The 16,711-nt window shown below is 28.2% G+C and overlaps 1 protein-coding gene across 1 annotated transcript in view; it reads right to left on the bottom strand.

Annotated features, from left to right (window-relative positions):
• Positions 1-5,683: 5,683 nt before the first annotated feature.
• Positions 5,684-16,711, bottom strand: part of LOC111615172 — a 50,026-nt gene continuing 38,998 nt past the window's right edge. The window contains exon 3 of the mRNA XM_023356570.1: positions 5,684-5,883. Coding sequence (XP_023212338.1) covers positions 5,837-5,883 — 47 coding nt within the window. The 3' untranslated portion in view covers positions 5,684-5,836. The remainder of the gene's footprint in view (positions 5,884-16,711) is intronic.

Below are 16,711 nucleotides of genomic sequence, written 5' to 3'. Positions count from 1 at the left end.
ACTTAGATTTTACAAATACGTGAGCCGTTCACAGCCCGGCACACGTATTTGTAAAATCTAAGTGACTCGTATAACATGGAATTCATATAAAACGGTTATAGGGGGTCGAATGTAATTGTCTACAAATCGGTGATGTAAATTTATACAGTTCTAAATGTAATTAAAGTTTAAATAATCACATTTATCATTATTTAGTATACATTAAAAGAAAATTTTAATTATTGCAATGTGGTAAAATTTCACATTTTTTGCCTCATCGAATGCATGGAGAATCAAAACATTCGATTCTTCAGACATTATTTTTATATAATTTACACACACACACACACACAAAAAGAAATGTTTAAAACATCCACGAATTTTTCATCTTCTACGGTTTGCATTTTTAAAAAATTTAAAGTCAGAAACAAGTTTACGGAATAAATAGCAATTTAATAGATGACGTTTCCATATTAAAATACACCGAACGAGTTAACCACAGATAAGGCATTCCCACGCTACGATATAAAATAAATTTCGCCTAGTTACGTAACTATTTTTTCCAGTCGAGTGTTTTAAAATTATTTAAAACGGTCGAAAGTTATTAATAAAGGCAAATTTCTATCTTATGAACGCTTGACGGAACTCGAGCGAATGTCGAAAGAGGGAGAAGTTGCCATCTCGATTTCATCAATGGATGTAAGAGGGCGCGGTTTTAGGGAAATGGAAGCGGTGGAGAGGATGTTGCTTTCGTCGTCCGGTTAGGCCACGGCTAAATAATAATAAAAAAAAAAGGTCACTATTGACTTTAAACAGCTGTTCTTAAAGACGTTTACAAGAAGAAAATGGACTTTTTATCGTTTATTCATTCTCTAGTAAGTTTTAACTTTCGATTTTCTCATTTAGAATGTATTAGATTCGAGAAAATAGTCTTTATATCGAAATTTCTTCTCGTTATACGAGTTTATAAACGATTTTAAATATGCGATCGCTAATTTCGACCGAATCGTTATAATAAAGTCACTACGATAAGATGTTACGAAAGTTTATCCATTTAAAATAACGAAACGGCAAAAGTAAACAAAGTGCACCGTGGGCCGCAGCCATCTTGTTTTCGAGACGTCCCTCTCCGTTTCCCTTGTTAATTTACCCGAACTTCAAAATCTAATTACGAAATTATAACAGAAATAAAACATTTGTTTATTCCGAACAGTCGACAAATTAAATTACGATTAATAAACCTGCTAAATTTCGTGTAGAGTCGCGACCGATAGAGGCGACGTCGCTTCGCTCGTCGCTTCATGTTTATATATCGATTGCATAATATAAATATTACTTTTACTGCTTTGTCGCGTGTATCCTGAATTATGAATGATTCGTTATCTTATTTCCATTAAAAACATATTTTATGTGTTTTTTCCTAAGCCAAACGCACGCGAAACGTTGTTAAGTGCGTGCATTACGTTGTGATCGTATTGTACGTTGCCGCGCTTCGTTGCCCATTACTGTAAAACTTAGAAAAATGCGCATTATATATTAAAACGTGAGGATTCGGTTTGTTGTTCGTTGTAGAACGTGTCACTGATCTAAATTTTTGAAAAAATATTATTATTATTACCCGCGAAAAAAGCTTGCGCGGAACTACCGCGAGAATGACGTCTACTGTTACTTTTGATTACACAACATGGCGACTGGAACCGGTACATATACGTTCTGTTTTTTTTATTCGTGTTTTTATTTATCGAACTTTAATGATTGTTTTTTTTTTAAATAGTTTCCGTTTTAGGCTACTAGTTATTCGCTTCCAGCTAAAGTTATAAATAATTAAATACATATATAAAAATTCTAATACAGGCTCGTAACTGGAAACGAACGTTCTTTGACCTTTCGTACTTACGTATTCAATTACATAACTTGATTTTTTTCGTTTATGTGTAGTTTAGTCGATGTTGATCGGCAAAAAATACAGTTTAAACCACTTTAAAGTCCATTATTTTATCGATTTCCGAACTAAAATAGCTCCTCTTTCGATTAATCATTATCTACAGGCAATGACAAATAAATGATTGCACAATGAAAATATTATTTTATTCTAAGAATGTCAGTCGAATAATTTATGACCAGATATTTTAAAGTTTAGACCCCTTCTGGGGCAGTGTGGTATGGGCGGAATATTACAATTTTGAGGTCTACGTTAGATGTTTAATGTTATTTTATTTTATTAACCGAAAGTGGGCGTCATTTATATGTTAACCTAGGTTTGTATTAGATTTAGCATTGCTTAATATCAGTTACATAGTGTTTAAGCTGATGTTGCAGATTTAAATTGTTAACTCGTTTAAGATCTAAAAATGTATATTTTGGTAGTTGAGGAATTACTAATGTGTATTGTAAGTCGTCTTGCAGTGTTATGAACTTTCGGAGACGAGAAGATAAACTAGTCGAACGAGAATATAAAAAAACATTATAAAAATGCATTGTGTCTGAAGTTCATAATGCCGAAGGAACGTGTTACGATATGCATTTATGAGAATTGGTGCGAGTTCTTGATGTCGATAGATTGGTAGAGGATTTCTCGTATCAAAGTGGTCTTCCGACTGCACGAGATTTAAATATCCTGCGTAGAAAGAGTTCTTTTCAACAAAATCGAGGGATGAATAAGCAATTATATTGTTTAAGAATCGTGGACTATTAGTAAATAAATTGAATGTATCCCCTGCTGATTATTTTTATAACTCTTCTTACGTTTGCTTTTGAATAGCTATTTTATATTTTTTTGTGATGAATCGAAATTTCTTTGTAAAAATTAAATACGAATTTGCATTCTAACTATCAAATATATACAAGTTGCCTGCGTGTAAGTGTATAGTGTTAACTGAATATTAATTGATTTGTAAAATATTTATATACTTGTGAAGATTTATTTTTATTTAATATGTAACTTATATTACTGTTCACATTTAAATATTATATTCCAAAACCTAAAGATGGCTGCCTAACTAGACAAAGATATTAGTTTATATTAAAACCTAAAGATATTATTTATTTATAGTTATTAAACTAGTTAACTACCAGTTAGAAATCACACTTTACATATTTATTTAGTATAAATTTACTATTTAAGTAAGTATATGTTAAATCACATTTATCTGAGACTGGAGTTCATTTTCCATTACTTTAATTATTACCACTAAGATTAATTTAATTATTGGCATCTCATTGCTTCTCCGATCTATATTTTAATTCATTTAATACACTAATAGGGCGAGTATTAATTTAAAAATGAACAAGTTTGAGGCGAGCAAAATCGGGTTTCTCAAGTTCAATGATTATAATTATATATTTACGTGTAATTTTATTGAAATTGATAGAATATTACGTAAATTACAATGTAAGGTCACTTTGGTTTAATGCCAAGTTTGACAAGTGAAGTAGATAATTATGATTAAAAAGAAATGACAAAAAGTTTATAGTTTTATTTTCAATTTTAAAAGTTCTTTGTAATTTCTTACAGTGTCTGCTATTTTTAACAAAATGAAATATATGTATATGTTACTAGCAAATGACAAATAAGGTCAGGTTAAATTTAGACTGTTCTGTTTGAAATTTCAAATTTATAGCTAAATTTAAATATAGTTTAAAATGAATTGGCTAGGAAAGTTTAATTTGTTTCCAAACAAAGTTTATTCTTCCGAAGATATGTTTGATCGATTGCTAAGGAGGAAAAATAGAAGTTTTATTTTTGTCATTCTTATGGATTGAAATGAAAGTAATTTCAATTTTTCGATTTTCTATTTTTATAATCCAGAGTTTTAAGACAAAAACAGAATAGATACTTTTTATTTTATAATGAAGACATATGGAAAAAATTATTTTAGGAATAAACTCCTTCAATTTTGATTGCTTCTCACTCTATTTAATTAAGTGATTGTAAACAGTTAAGCAAAATTATGAAAACAGGAGGTGAAATCTTTCCAAAATCAAATTGAAATAATAATTTTTAAATCATAAATTATTTTTATCTGATATGTAAATTTTTAAAAACTTATTACTTGGAGGGTTACATTATTGAGAAGTCAATTTCTTTATTTTTGTCAAAGACACTTAGGGAGATAGAAACGTAACTCATATTATCGTAAATGAATTATTTAATCTCTTCACAAAATAAGGATAATTAAGTGGCTGATTTATTTTTAATAAGGAAATAACATTGAATCTAAGTGTAATCCATTCGACAAAAGAAATCGAGACCAGATATTGATCTCAAGCGACAACTTAACCAAATTCTAAGAATTCTGTCAATATGCTTCAATCATTTTGTAATCAGTAAACAGTTATTTTGCCATCATATGAGAAACTTTTTACTTTGGAGTCTATTTTTAACCAAAATAATGGATAAGTTTGTATTTCTATCGTAGAGTTTATATGTTTTGTGAACTAAGTAGTTAAAAGCTGATACGTCACTTGAAAACAGAAAAAAGAAAAAACTTGGCACCATATTTAAATAATAGTATATTCATTCTTATTTTTGGCTTTGTTGACAAGCAGTTTGAATTTCCTTTTATTCAAATACATCAGCAAGTGAAGAAGCAAACAGCATCCAAGGTATAAACTATGTAAAATGGATATTTACTAAGTTTCAACTTACAAGGACTAAGATTAATCATTTTAAGAAGTAAATTTATTATATTTATATTATATTTTTTCGATTAACTGTTAAAAGTTAAATACAAACTATTTGAATCCAGCTTTTATTAAAAATTTCATCCAAAATCTCAGGTGAAATGACAAAATCATATTAAAAGGAAACGTTTTCTATGGCTCTAAACAGACACATTATTTATGAATTAGGATTTATGTTCTAAATACATTTTTTTTTTTTTCTTAGTTTTCGATCCATCTTATGTGAATTGCTTTATTTAATGTAACTTAAAGCAGAAGATTTAAACCAAACTTTTAATGTAACTGTATAATAAAAGTGAATAAATTGCTGCAAAGAGCCTATCAAATCTGACTAACGGTAGTTAAAAATTGTATGTAGCATTATGTAAAAGTTTGATATAATTTTTAAAAAATATTAGCTGTAATGATATCTTTTTACATTTTACATACAGTATAAATGCAGCTTTATACATGTATAAAGTTATTTTATGAATATTTATGTAAAATAGAAAATTCTGACTCAATACACTATGACTTTTACTTTTGAGAATGTAGGGTATACCGGTGATACTAAACATGCGTGATGCAATGCAGTTAGAAATTGTTGTAACATAATACTAGAGGTTGTGTAAATGGGTGTGTAATTCAATACAAAGTTCTACAAGGAGATTACATCTAATACAATTCTTTAATTCCTAAAAATCTTGGGTCTAATTCTTGTAGTTTCTCAGAAATCTTCCAGATGAACGGATGGATGAGCAGGCCGTGAATATATAAACTTTTATATCTTTATTAATATTTAAGATTGTGTTATCATAAAAATTAGATGTAATAATGTAATTTTTATGATGATTTATTATTTTCTAAATTATTATATTAACTNACTTTTAAGTAGTTTCTTAGCCTTAATTCAATTGCTTTTATGTTTTTATTTTATACTATTTTTATTATATTGTTGTCTACTCAGGACTTAGCATATTATTAGGACTTATATATTCCTTTTGCAGAAACAGAACACCAGTATAATAAGTCCTGATAATATGCTAAGTCCTAAGTAGACAATAATATAACAAAAATAGTTTCTTAGTTTGTTTAGTTTATACAAGATTTAAATTGCGTAATTTGTAGGATAAGGATTGCTTGTGATATACAAGAAAATTTGTCTAGTATTTGCTTTTAGCGGTAGTATGTTGCATCACATAGGCATTGAGTTTTGCAAAAGGCGTGGCGACATCATCTCAACTGCATAAAAACAGAAAATAAACATTACGCTTTATGAATACTGTTATCTCATTTCTTAAATGCTATTTAAATTATAAGATAAAATGAATTTGTGGAGACTCATTAAAAGCTTGAGTATTTAGCATATTCAAACTTTTAATGATATGTAGATTAATAATAATATATGTAAATTTATTTTTTTGTAAAATATTTATAAATCTAGGATTAAAAATACTATTAAAATGAGCAATTATTTATTGTGATGTGGTTATAGTGCCAGGCTGCAATTTTTAATCATATTTTAAATTTAATTTAATTTAAATGTGTATGATGTACATGGGTTCGCCACCTCAAATTTGTACTGGCATGTCCCTGTACATCATACTTTTCCTTTAAGAATGGCATTGTGCTGGTCATCTATCTACCACCTTTTGGAGAAAATTTTTGAATTGAAATAATATGACTTTTGGTTTGCATCGGAAATTTATAGATAGTTAATTGGGGCCTCCTGCCCCTAAGGTTTCCATATCTGGTCTCGTCTTTCGTCTGTCTAACTCTGTTCTTGAGATTAAGGAAAGACAAACAGAGAGATGGATGACAGTGGAAATTTATAGATCTACAACTTTTTCAAATTACAATGCAATAAAGAAGTCCAAGCAAAACAATGAAATAAAAGTTTTAGAGACTGAATCTCTGCTTCGGATCTATTACCGAAGAGAATAGTTTTAAAAAAGTCTGACTGTTCTGGCGCACTAATGTTTATCTTATTATTTTAGCTTTGAATTAATGGTATTTTTTGTGAACAAAAACTAATAAATTCTGATAATACATAATTAATGTGCATAATTAATTTGTGAGCCATTGCAATCTATAATGTGATCATAAAAGTGAAAACCAGTTTGGAATAGATAAGAGCTTTTAATTATCTATGTATTCTTCTCATATCTTTGTTTATCTCTTACAACTCATTACATACATTATTTATACTTGTTTAGCAACAGTTGTTTTTCCCCTTTAATGTTAATGTGCAAGTTTATCCGAGATCTGAGTAACATTCAATTAACGAATGTTAAATTATATTTGTATTTGGAAGTTTCAAGACACATTTCTTTTCTGTTAGGTATATATATACTATTTTTTAATGTTTAATGATAGTTTTGTTTAACCTGCATATAGTACGTGATATGTTTTATTGACTTCTTTTAAGTACAGTCAGAAATACTTATGCAAAATGATGAGACATTTATGTGACAAATCTGAATCTGCCCTATCAGATTTGGCACGTCATTCGGTAGCAGATATCTGCACAATAAAAATCCTTCATGCTCATTTTAGTAAGATTTTGTTACATTGGTTTGTGTTAGTTTATCTTTTACAATTTAGAAATTCTTAAGATTTTAATGTTTGTCTCATTACAATTATAAATTTCTGTATTTCTGCTATTTCCATCTCTGTATCCAAAAACATTTAGTAACTATTTATTTTTATAATTTTTCATCAGTAAAACAATGTATTACATTTTTCTTTTTTTTTAATTTCTTGCTTTTTTTATATGTAAATTAATTTTGTCAAGTTTGTATATTGCATTAAAAATTGCAATTGAAAAGATTTTTTTGTTAATTTTTATGATGTAATTCATTTTTAAAAAATTAATATTTTTAACAGGTGATGCAAATATTTTATCCTCATTCCATCCAGCTTTATCCTCATGAGTTTCCTGGAGAAGATCCAAATGATTGTCCTAGAAATCTCAATAAGGAACAGTAAGTTTAAAATATTGTTACATTATACTCTTTTAAGACTCCTTAAATAATGTCTGATTTTTTTTCAAAACACCCAAATGATTGCTAGTGAGAGTTTCCAAATAGATAAATTTTAAAACATTATTTAAGTCATTTAAATTTTATTAAATTTAAAACAAAAATATGTGTGTTTACTAAGTTAAGTGAAAAAAATATTTTTGTTTATTTAAAAATATATATTTTTTAATTTAAACAATATTTAATTTACATTTAATAAAATATAAACTATATTCAATATCTATATTGTAAGTTTTAATGATAATTGTAAGAAATTAGGCTTTTGTGTTAGGAATTACACTAAATTTATAAATATTTTTGGACCACATTGTTTACTTTTTAGAAGTTAATCAACTTAATAACACACTTGATAATACAAAATGAAACAAAAAGAGCACTTTTTGTTTTGTTTGCACTTAAGACATTTTTATTTGTTTAACAAGACTATGAAATTAATAAAATTATAAAACATATTGCACCAATCTTGGTCACATCAGAGTTCACATAGAAAGCTCATGCCATAAATAGTGAGTTGCGTATCAATAATTAACAGAATCTATGCAATAAACTTTAGCAGCTTATTTTACCCAGCAGGAGGGAGGTGCAAATTAATTGGGAGGACACAGGTCATAAGACTGGCTAAATATCTTAACTTGCTTAGGTACTTGGAGACCTTGGAGATATGTAAATCTAGCAGAGATTCAAACTGCATTAGCTACAGAGATGTGGACTTGCTATCTATTGCATGTAGGTCTTTTTAAAAACTCTAACGTGACCAGGATCATTATGATGTGTTTTATAATTTTATTAATTTTGTAATCTTGTTAATTTGTTACTATTTGCACATTTTTGTTATTTTTTGTTTACTTATTTAGAAAAATGCATGTAATCAGTTGATGATTCAATGCTTTAATTGTAAATGTGAAAGTATTTTCTTTTATTTAAAATAAATTTATTTTGTATAACTAAACTATCTTTTTAAATATAGTCCATTTTGGTATTACTTTGTGCATGCTTCTGCAAGAAATAGTTTGCAAAAGCAGTACTCTTTTCTTAACAGTTATCTGGTACTAAATTTAGAATAATGGATGTTCACATTTTTGTTAGGACATTGCTGTTGCTTCTACAATCAGACAGGTAACACAGAGGGATATATTCTGTAGTGTATAGTGATGAAGTTGTCACTTTACTTCTTCATATCGTGCATGACGTACAGTGAATAGACTATACACACTGTTCAGCTGTACAAATTTACACATTAAGTATAACTGTTCATTTACTCAGCAAATATAGGAAAAACTTATTGCAATTTTTGTGTTACTTTATTTTTGTATAACTACTTTATTTATAGGTATTTTATTTTTCAGTACTATTTCAAATTATCTGAGTCACTTAAACTCTAATTATAATTGTTGACAAAGCATTTTCTTAGCTGTTATCAACTCTAATTGCAGGAAAATTAATGGAATTGTAAATAATGTCTATATTATTTGAGTCTATAAATTCTTTTAATTGGTATTAATAATCTGGTAAGAAGTGATATTATTAATGATCAATATTTTTAACTTTACTAGAATATATTACACTTAAAACTAGAAATTATATTATATCAAAACTTCAAAGAACAAAAAACTAGAAATAAAAATACTCAGGTCCTGACTGCTTTTGACAGTTCAAACAAAGAGTTTTATAACACTTTAATACTCTGTATTTTTGTAATTTAAAATGATTTTTTTTCTGTATATAATTACAGCTATAAAAATTATTTACATTTTGTTTAATTTTTTATATAAAAAATTTAATAATGACAAAATTAATATAAAAAAAAGAAGAAAAATAAATAATATAGTAATACAGGACAAATTAATAATAATTAACATCCTCAAAAATGGATGTCATTTAAAACCAATTATTTGGATGGTTTTTGATTTATTGTATTGTATGATACATTTTCTTACCTAGATGTTGTAGACTAAACTTTACAAACATTGCTAAAACCCGATATATAACATAACTAAACACCAATCATATGCCGAAAATCTATTGGGCTAGTTTAAGGCTAATTACTAAATCAATTACGTAACCAATTTGGCTCTAGAGGTAAGCGTTAGGTGNTTATGGAGTTACACCACAGAGGAGATTATAAAATACTTAAAATATATTGTTATTTTTTTTTGCAGATGCACCATAACAATGTTGGAAACTCATTATCACAATGGGATTAATTTTTTAATTAATTATGATTGTAATCAAGATATTGTAATGAGTTTTTCATTATTAATGAACATTATCATTATCTAAATTATTTACATCCATTTTGTTTGTTTAATTTGATGAATTTTTTCTTCTTTAATTTAAAAATTCAAAACCGATAGCGAGTGGTTGTATTAACCCTGTTACAAAAACAAAGTAATTAAAATAATATTAAATATAAAGCTCAAAACATTTGTACTTTTTATTTTTAATTTCGTAAGTAATAAGTAGAAGTAATATCACATGTGATACTGTTGATCAGTTTGTTCACAACCAAACAGTATAATAGTCATATTGAGTAAACGATAATCATCTGCGTCAGCAATATCAGTATCCATTTACTTGATAGGAGCCGACAATAAAATTTTTATTGAATACTAGTTTAAAACGTTGATTAATTAATGCCGATGAGAATATTTTTTTTTTTTAAAAGGAAAGTATCTCTTAAACAAAATACCAAATAAATTATATTTAAACATGATATATTATGTTTAATTATAATTTAATTATTATCTGCTCTAAATAAAAATACAACAGCTTCTAAGAAAGTTGTAAGCATGTTAACGTATTTAAAAAAATGGTTTATGCGTATCTACTAAATAGGATAAATATGATCTGGCCTTTAATGTATTCAAAGGGAGAAAAAAAAATTCAAGGAGATATAAAATTATTATTAAAAACTGTTTGCGTACATATAATTGTATTTAATTATTTAATTTTGCATGATTAATTAATTTGCATGAGAATTAAATGCAATTTTTTTTATTACATAATTAATGATTAAAGTAGAATTTATTTCAAATTAATAAAGTTTTAATGCTTAAATATTGATCTTATGACTTCTAAGTAAAATTTTGAAGTTTTATGAGCGAATTTTTAAAATAAATTAATGAAATGTTCTTAAGCTGTCTCATCTTTTAAACTAAAAATAAAACATTTGAAAATAATTATATAATTTTATACATGTTTTAGAAACGGTTTGCATTGCGACGCAATAATTCAAGAGTTGAATGTATTTATGTGAAGAATGCCGAATTGTATCAGCAGTTTAACTAGAATTAATATTAGAGGGCTCACATTACAACATGCTAAGACCTACATTCATCCCTGTACCACTGTTGTGTTGTTTACTAAAAAATGGACCCTTAGATACATGTGTGGAGAAGTGCATTTGTTGCATTCAAGTATTCTTTCTTTATTTACAAAGGTAAATGGAGGGTCCTCTTCCTGGTTCACTATTAACAGAATTACAAGCAAGTAGAATTTAAAAAAAAAAAAACTTTTAAAATCAAAATAAATAACTTATTTATTGTTTTTATATTAAACAGTCGATATAGAGGAAGAGGAAGCGGTTCTAAAAACCTGAAAAATGTTTGAACAATTAGTTTTTTTTTTGTTATAATTATCATTAAAAACAATAAAACTGTAATCAGTTTTAATTGGAAAAGATATATAAGAGAATAGGTTTGAACACAGTGCCAAGTACAAATGTTTTTTTTTTCTGCTAAGAAGCTAGGGGCTATGTATAATATTAAAAAAATTCAAATCATTACATAAATATTCATTAAAATTGGATATTTGTTCACAGTTTATGGATATTTTTGCTAGTGTTAACTCATTCAAATCATCATCTTTATTTTATTAATTTAATATATATATATATATATATAATTTACATTCAAAATTACAATAATGGTGCTTGCTTTGGGCCAGTTTATTTGGCAGTTATTTAATTTAAGATTAATACTAAAGAAAACCTTAAATCCAGTAAAAAAAAAGTGGAATGTTTTTTGGAGTTTTTCATTTGTTCAATTTTATTTTTAAAATTGCTTTCCAAAAAGATTTACATATTTAGCAGTGATATATCATGATAATTCTGTAAATACCTAGCACAAAGTGGAATAAGAATAATAGTTTAGTGTCTGTTTTCAAAACCAAGGATCAAAAGTTAGAGCCATAAGTTAATCAATAAGCATTGACATATTAAAAGTAAAGTGAATAATAATTGATTAAAATCTAATTTGGTTCTTGGTTGTGACTACATTAGAAAGTTATGTCAGAAAAATTGAAAATATTTTTATCAAAAATTGTTTCATAATAAAAGTTGCAGACCTAAAAACACAACACATTTAGTTCTGTTAGATTGAATGATCTGCATAGTATCAATGTTCAGAAGAAAATGATATGGTTACTTTACCAAATGGTATGTGTCATATACTTATCAGATAATAATTAACATAATTAAAATAATTTAAAATAGTAGTATTCATTTTGGAAGACCCAGTATTACTTTCCTGGCTTGTTATTTGTAACAGAGGGAAAGTATGATGATTGATCAAAAAATGACCCTATATTTTTACAGTTTTAGACTCGAGGCAGCTTGAAACATTAAGAAATGCAAAAAATTCAGGGGTTTTTTTGGTAGATGTATCATTTTTACTTTCATGAAAATCATTACTGGTTATACTTGATTTAACTTAAAGACACTGTATTGAATAGTTTTGTTAATGACTTGTTCAAAGTATGGCAACTTAATGTAGAAGAAAGATAATAGCAGCAACAACATTTTTTGGATGTCTGCTGAACGTAATTGTTGGATTTACTTCCAACAATTATGTTCAGCAAAGAAGTAATAACTTGCTAACTTTAAATTTAAAATACATATTTCATAAAGCACTAAACCATATGGATGGCCACATTGCCACAACAATGTAGACCATGTTTGCTGGTAGACACTTCATATCTCTAATGCTTTATTCAATAGCTAAACTTTATTGAACATAAAATAAATTTTAATAAATAAAATAAAACATGTAAAAAATGCAATATTTTTAATGTTTTTCTTACAAATAATAATGTTAAAGTGAAGCATGTGATAATAGTCATGTAACAAAATGTAAATGTTTTTATAAATGTAAACATTTAAAATATATTTGAACCCTTATATTTTTCATGAAATACACATTAATTTGAGATAAAAAATTATGGTTTGACACACAAGATTCTTATAATAGACTATGCCACATAAAAGGGGGAGACCATTCCGGTTAAACTGTGACTAAAATATAAAATTAATCATATCTAACAAAACTAGTTGTTAATTAAACATTAAATAAACATTCTTCGTAGTACAATAAAATAATAACATTGTAATTTGACTGACTTAAAAATCAGGAAGAGTTTTTGTTCACAAGACAATAAAACAATTAATGACTTATTGACATTAAAAGTAGTAGTAATAGTTAGTGTAGGCTATACTGACTATCTACCTTAAAAATAATACCTTCCTCTCAAATTTCACAAAAAACTGATGTTAAAAAGTGTAAGCTAAGATAATTTACAGTGAGTTTCTTAAATTTAATATGTGTATTTTTGCATTTTCGAATCAAATAACAATAAAATATACATAAAAAAAAGCACTTTCTGAATTCCAAGAGTATTTTACATAATTAGAAAGAAGACAAAATGAAATTAAATGTATAATCGTAGTTTTTGACGTAATGCTGACAGTTTTACAGTTTTAGAATAAAAACTTGTTTGTTTTTATGTGACGTAACTTGTTTTTTTTTTTAATAGGCCCTCTAGAGAGGAATGTATAATCTCACTTAAACTGGCATGCTGGTATTTCCCTGGGATAAACCAGTATGCCAGTTTTTATCATACAGATATATCTGATTTCATGTTTTCTCTGGATAGATCGGTATGCCAGTCATTCTGTGAAAATACAGTAATAATACTAAATTTACAACAGTATGTTAATATCATGAATATAAATATGGATTAACAACAAAATAGGAAAATAAGTGCATTTGTTTTATTTGTGATGTGGTTTACTACACAGACATTTAATGATTTAGATGAAAAGTTACTATAAAGGTAAAATATTGGGTTTTTGGATTAGTAACTCCATTACAAACTGATTTTTGATGAAACTTTTTTTTTTTTTTTTTTTGCATTCAATAAATAAATACTGAATAACTTATAATTGAAAAAAGAAGAGACATGAGGCAGAAAATTTTAAAAAATCAGAAATCATGGCATTTTAATTGTTAGTCAATTACCTATTTTTATCATTAGAGTTAATTCTCTAATTTTTAAATAATTTGTTCTTTCAAGGAAAGAACCCTACACAAACCTTAAGGGTGCCAGTGGATTTGGACTAATCTTTTTGATATTTTGTAGTTCTAGTGGCATGATCAAAAATCTCAATAGACATGAAGTTAAAAAATGAAAGGTTTTGAATTATTGAGCATCTGAGATGCAAAAATGGCATACCGTATATTTTTCCCGCAGATAACATGATAGTTGAATCATAAAAAATGGTCCCCAAAATCCGGGGTCATCTTATAGGGCAGATACAAAAAAAAATAGATTGAAATTTATATAAATTTAAAACCATTATAAAAAACCGACAAACTGCAATTATTTACTGGTAGAGAGTAGAGTATGTCCACAAAATAGAATAGCCCATATGACTTTTTGTGAATAGTCAAGGTTATTACCCAAATGCCTGAATCAGTGTGAATGTTTGCAACAATAGCAAGGCAGTACTGCCAGATGCAAGAAAATAAAATTTGTTCACTCGAAAAATTACAAATAGGACATAATTCTATATATGCTATACAGTATTATTGTCCAGATGATTGCTGATCTAAACTAAATTCATAGGCCATTGATAGTTTGGGGTCGTCTTATAGGACAGATATATGTTAAAACTATAAAACTTTGACAAAAATTTATACCTTGTCTTATCTGCGGAAATATATGGTAATCTGTGCATATGTTGTGAATCCTTAAATCCTTATCATTTCCAAATATAAGGCAATATGTTTTCAAATGTTATTGATGTCCACCACTTTATCTTTCCACATGAGTTTGATTCTTACACCATTTGTTTTTGTACAATGCTGCACTGTACAATGCATGGGAGCTCTTCTGGCAAGAGATTCACTTCACTAACCAAGACTTAATAATGGTTGAAAAGTCTGTTAGAACATTTTGGGATGATAAATTATTGAATAAATAGGTATTTGTTTTTTTTTTTTTTGTTCTTTGTTGGTAAATCCCCATATTATTGTTTTTTCTTTGCTTTTGTATTGTCTAATATCTTAATATAAAAGGAATTTATATTGAGGTAGAACAAATGAGAAAATAATTGATAATTCTTTGTTATTAACTTCCATAATTCTAAAATAGATTGATACAGCTTTCAGAAACTGTTTGCAATGAATTTTTTTCACAGAAAATGGCTTGAATAAATGGAGATGAAAATTCTGACAAACTTATCACTGTTCAAATATGTGAAGGATTTTTAAGATCACTCTTGTAATATATCTGGTTAGAATATTCATAACTTGCAGTCATCTATTGCAGAACATCAATAATGCTTGAAAACGTGACCAGAGGGTCGGCACTTCTTTAGTGCCTCGTCAGGACTGACACTACTGTGTCTTCTAGTATAGACACAGAAAGACACAGAAACCTTAACGACCTCAAATTCGGAATTCATGCGAGCGGTCACATGTGCAGGCGATCGGATTCAAGATGGAGGAGGATTGAGAGACAGTGTATCAGAAGTGAATCACTCAGATACCAGATTAACAATCAATAACAATTTAATTTCAACAGAAAGGAGTACATGATACACTACAATAGACATATCAGGATATATATATATCCTGATATGTCCTGATATACATATATCTATCCTGATATATATATGTATATTTAGCCTATTAATCTAGTGGTTGTGAGAGAGAGAGTTTACGTGAGATACGCACCTCGATAAATACCTTGTCGAGAATCTTGACATGGTGCAAGCCAACTGGGTCAAATGGGAGAAGGTTCTTGAGGGCAGTTCTTACTCCAAGTGCACAATAGATTTTCAGCCATCTGTAGAACAAAATCCATAAGGATGAATTGATAATGTAAAAGAATGATGAATCTGTATAATCCACTGGTATCTGATGATTGAAGCTCAGGGAGATGCTGGATAACTCACTAGAGAAACTGGTGACAACTTTTTACAATGGTTCAGAACCCACACACCTTAGAAATCGAGTTGATGACAACTGCTTCGCTTGTCCTCCCCTCTTTCTTTTTATTAGGGGGCTTTTCTTGGGTTTTTCCCATGACTTTGCTAGAATTTTTAGTACATCGAGACCAATAGTCAAAATTTCGCTCGTGGGTTCTGGGTGACAAATTGAATGTGTTACCTCCTACAAGGAAACAAGTCTGTGGGAAACAGTTTTAATTGTCTTTGACAATTAAAACTGTTTCCCACAGACTTGTTTCCTTGTAGGAGGTAACACATTCAATTTGTCACCCAGAACCCACGAGCGAAATTTTGACTATTGGTCTCGATGTACTAAAAATTCTAGCAAAGTCATGGGAAAAACCCAAGAAAAGCCCCCTAATAAAAAGAAAGAGGGGAGGACAAGCGAAGCAGTTGTCATCAACTCGATTTCTAAGGTGTGTGGGTTCTGAACCATTGTAAAAAGTTGTCACCAGTTTCTCTAGTGAGTTATCCAGCATCTCCCTGAGCTTCAATCATCAGATACCAGTGGATTATACAGATTCATCATTCTTTTACATTATCAATTCATCCTTATGGATTTTGTTCTACAGATGGCTGAAAATCTATTGTGCACTTGGAGTAAGAACTGCCCTCAAGAACCTTCTCCCATTTGACCCAGTTGGCTTGCACCATGTCAAGATTCTCGACAAGGTATTTATCGAGGTGCGTATCTCACGTAAACTCTCTCTCTCACAACCACTAGATTAATAGGCTAAATATA

Source organism: Centruroides sculpturatus, unplaced genomic scaffold (genome assembly GCF_000671375.1).
Source record: "Centruroides sculpturatus isolate CEXI.00-Female unplaced genomic scaffold, Cexi_2.0 scaffold2161, whole genome shotgun sequence".
NCBI classification, from domain to species: Eukaryota; Metazoa; Arthropoda; class Arachnida; order Scorpiones; family Buthidae; genus Centruroides; species Centruroides sculpturatus.
The sequence above is the reverse complement of the archived record's forward strand: the minus strand, read 5'-3'. Positions and strand labels throughout refer to the sequence as shown.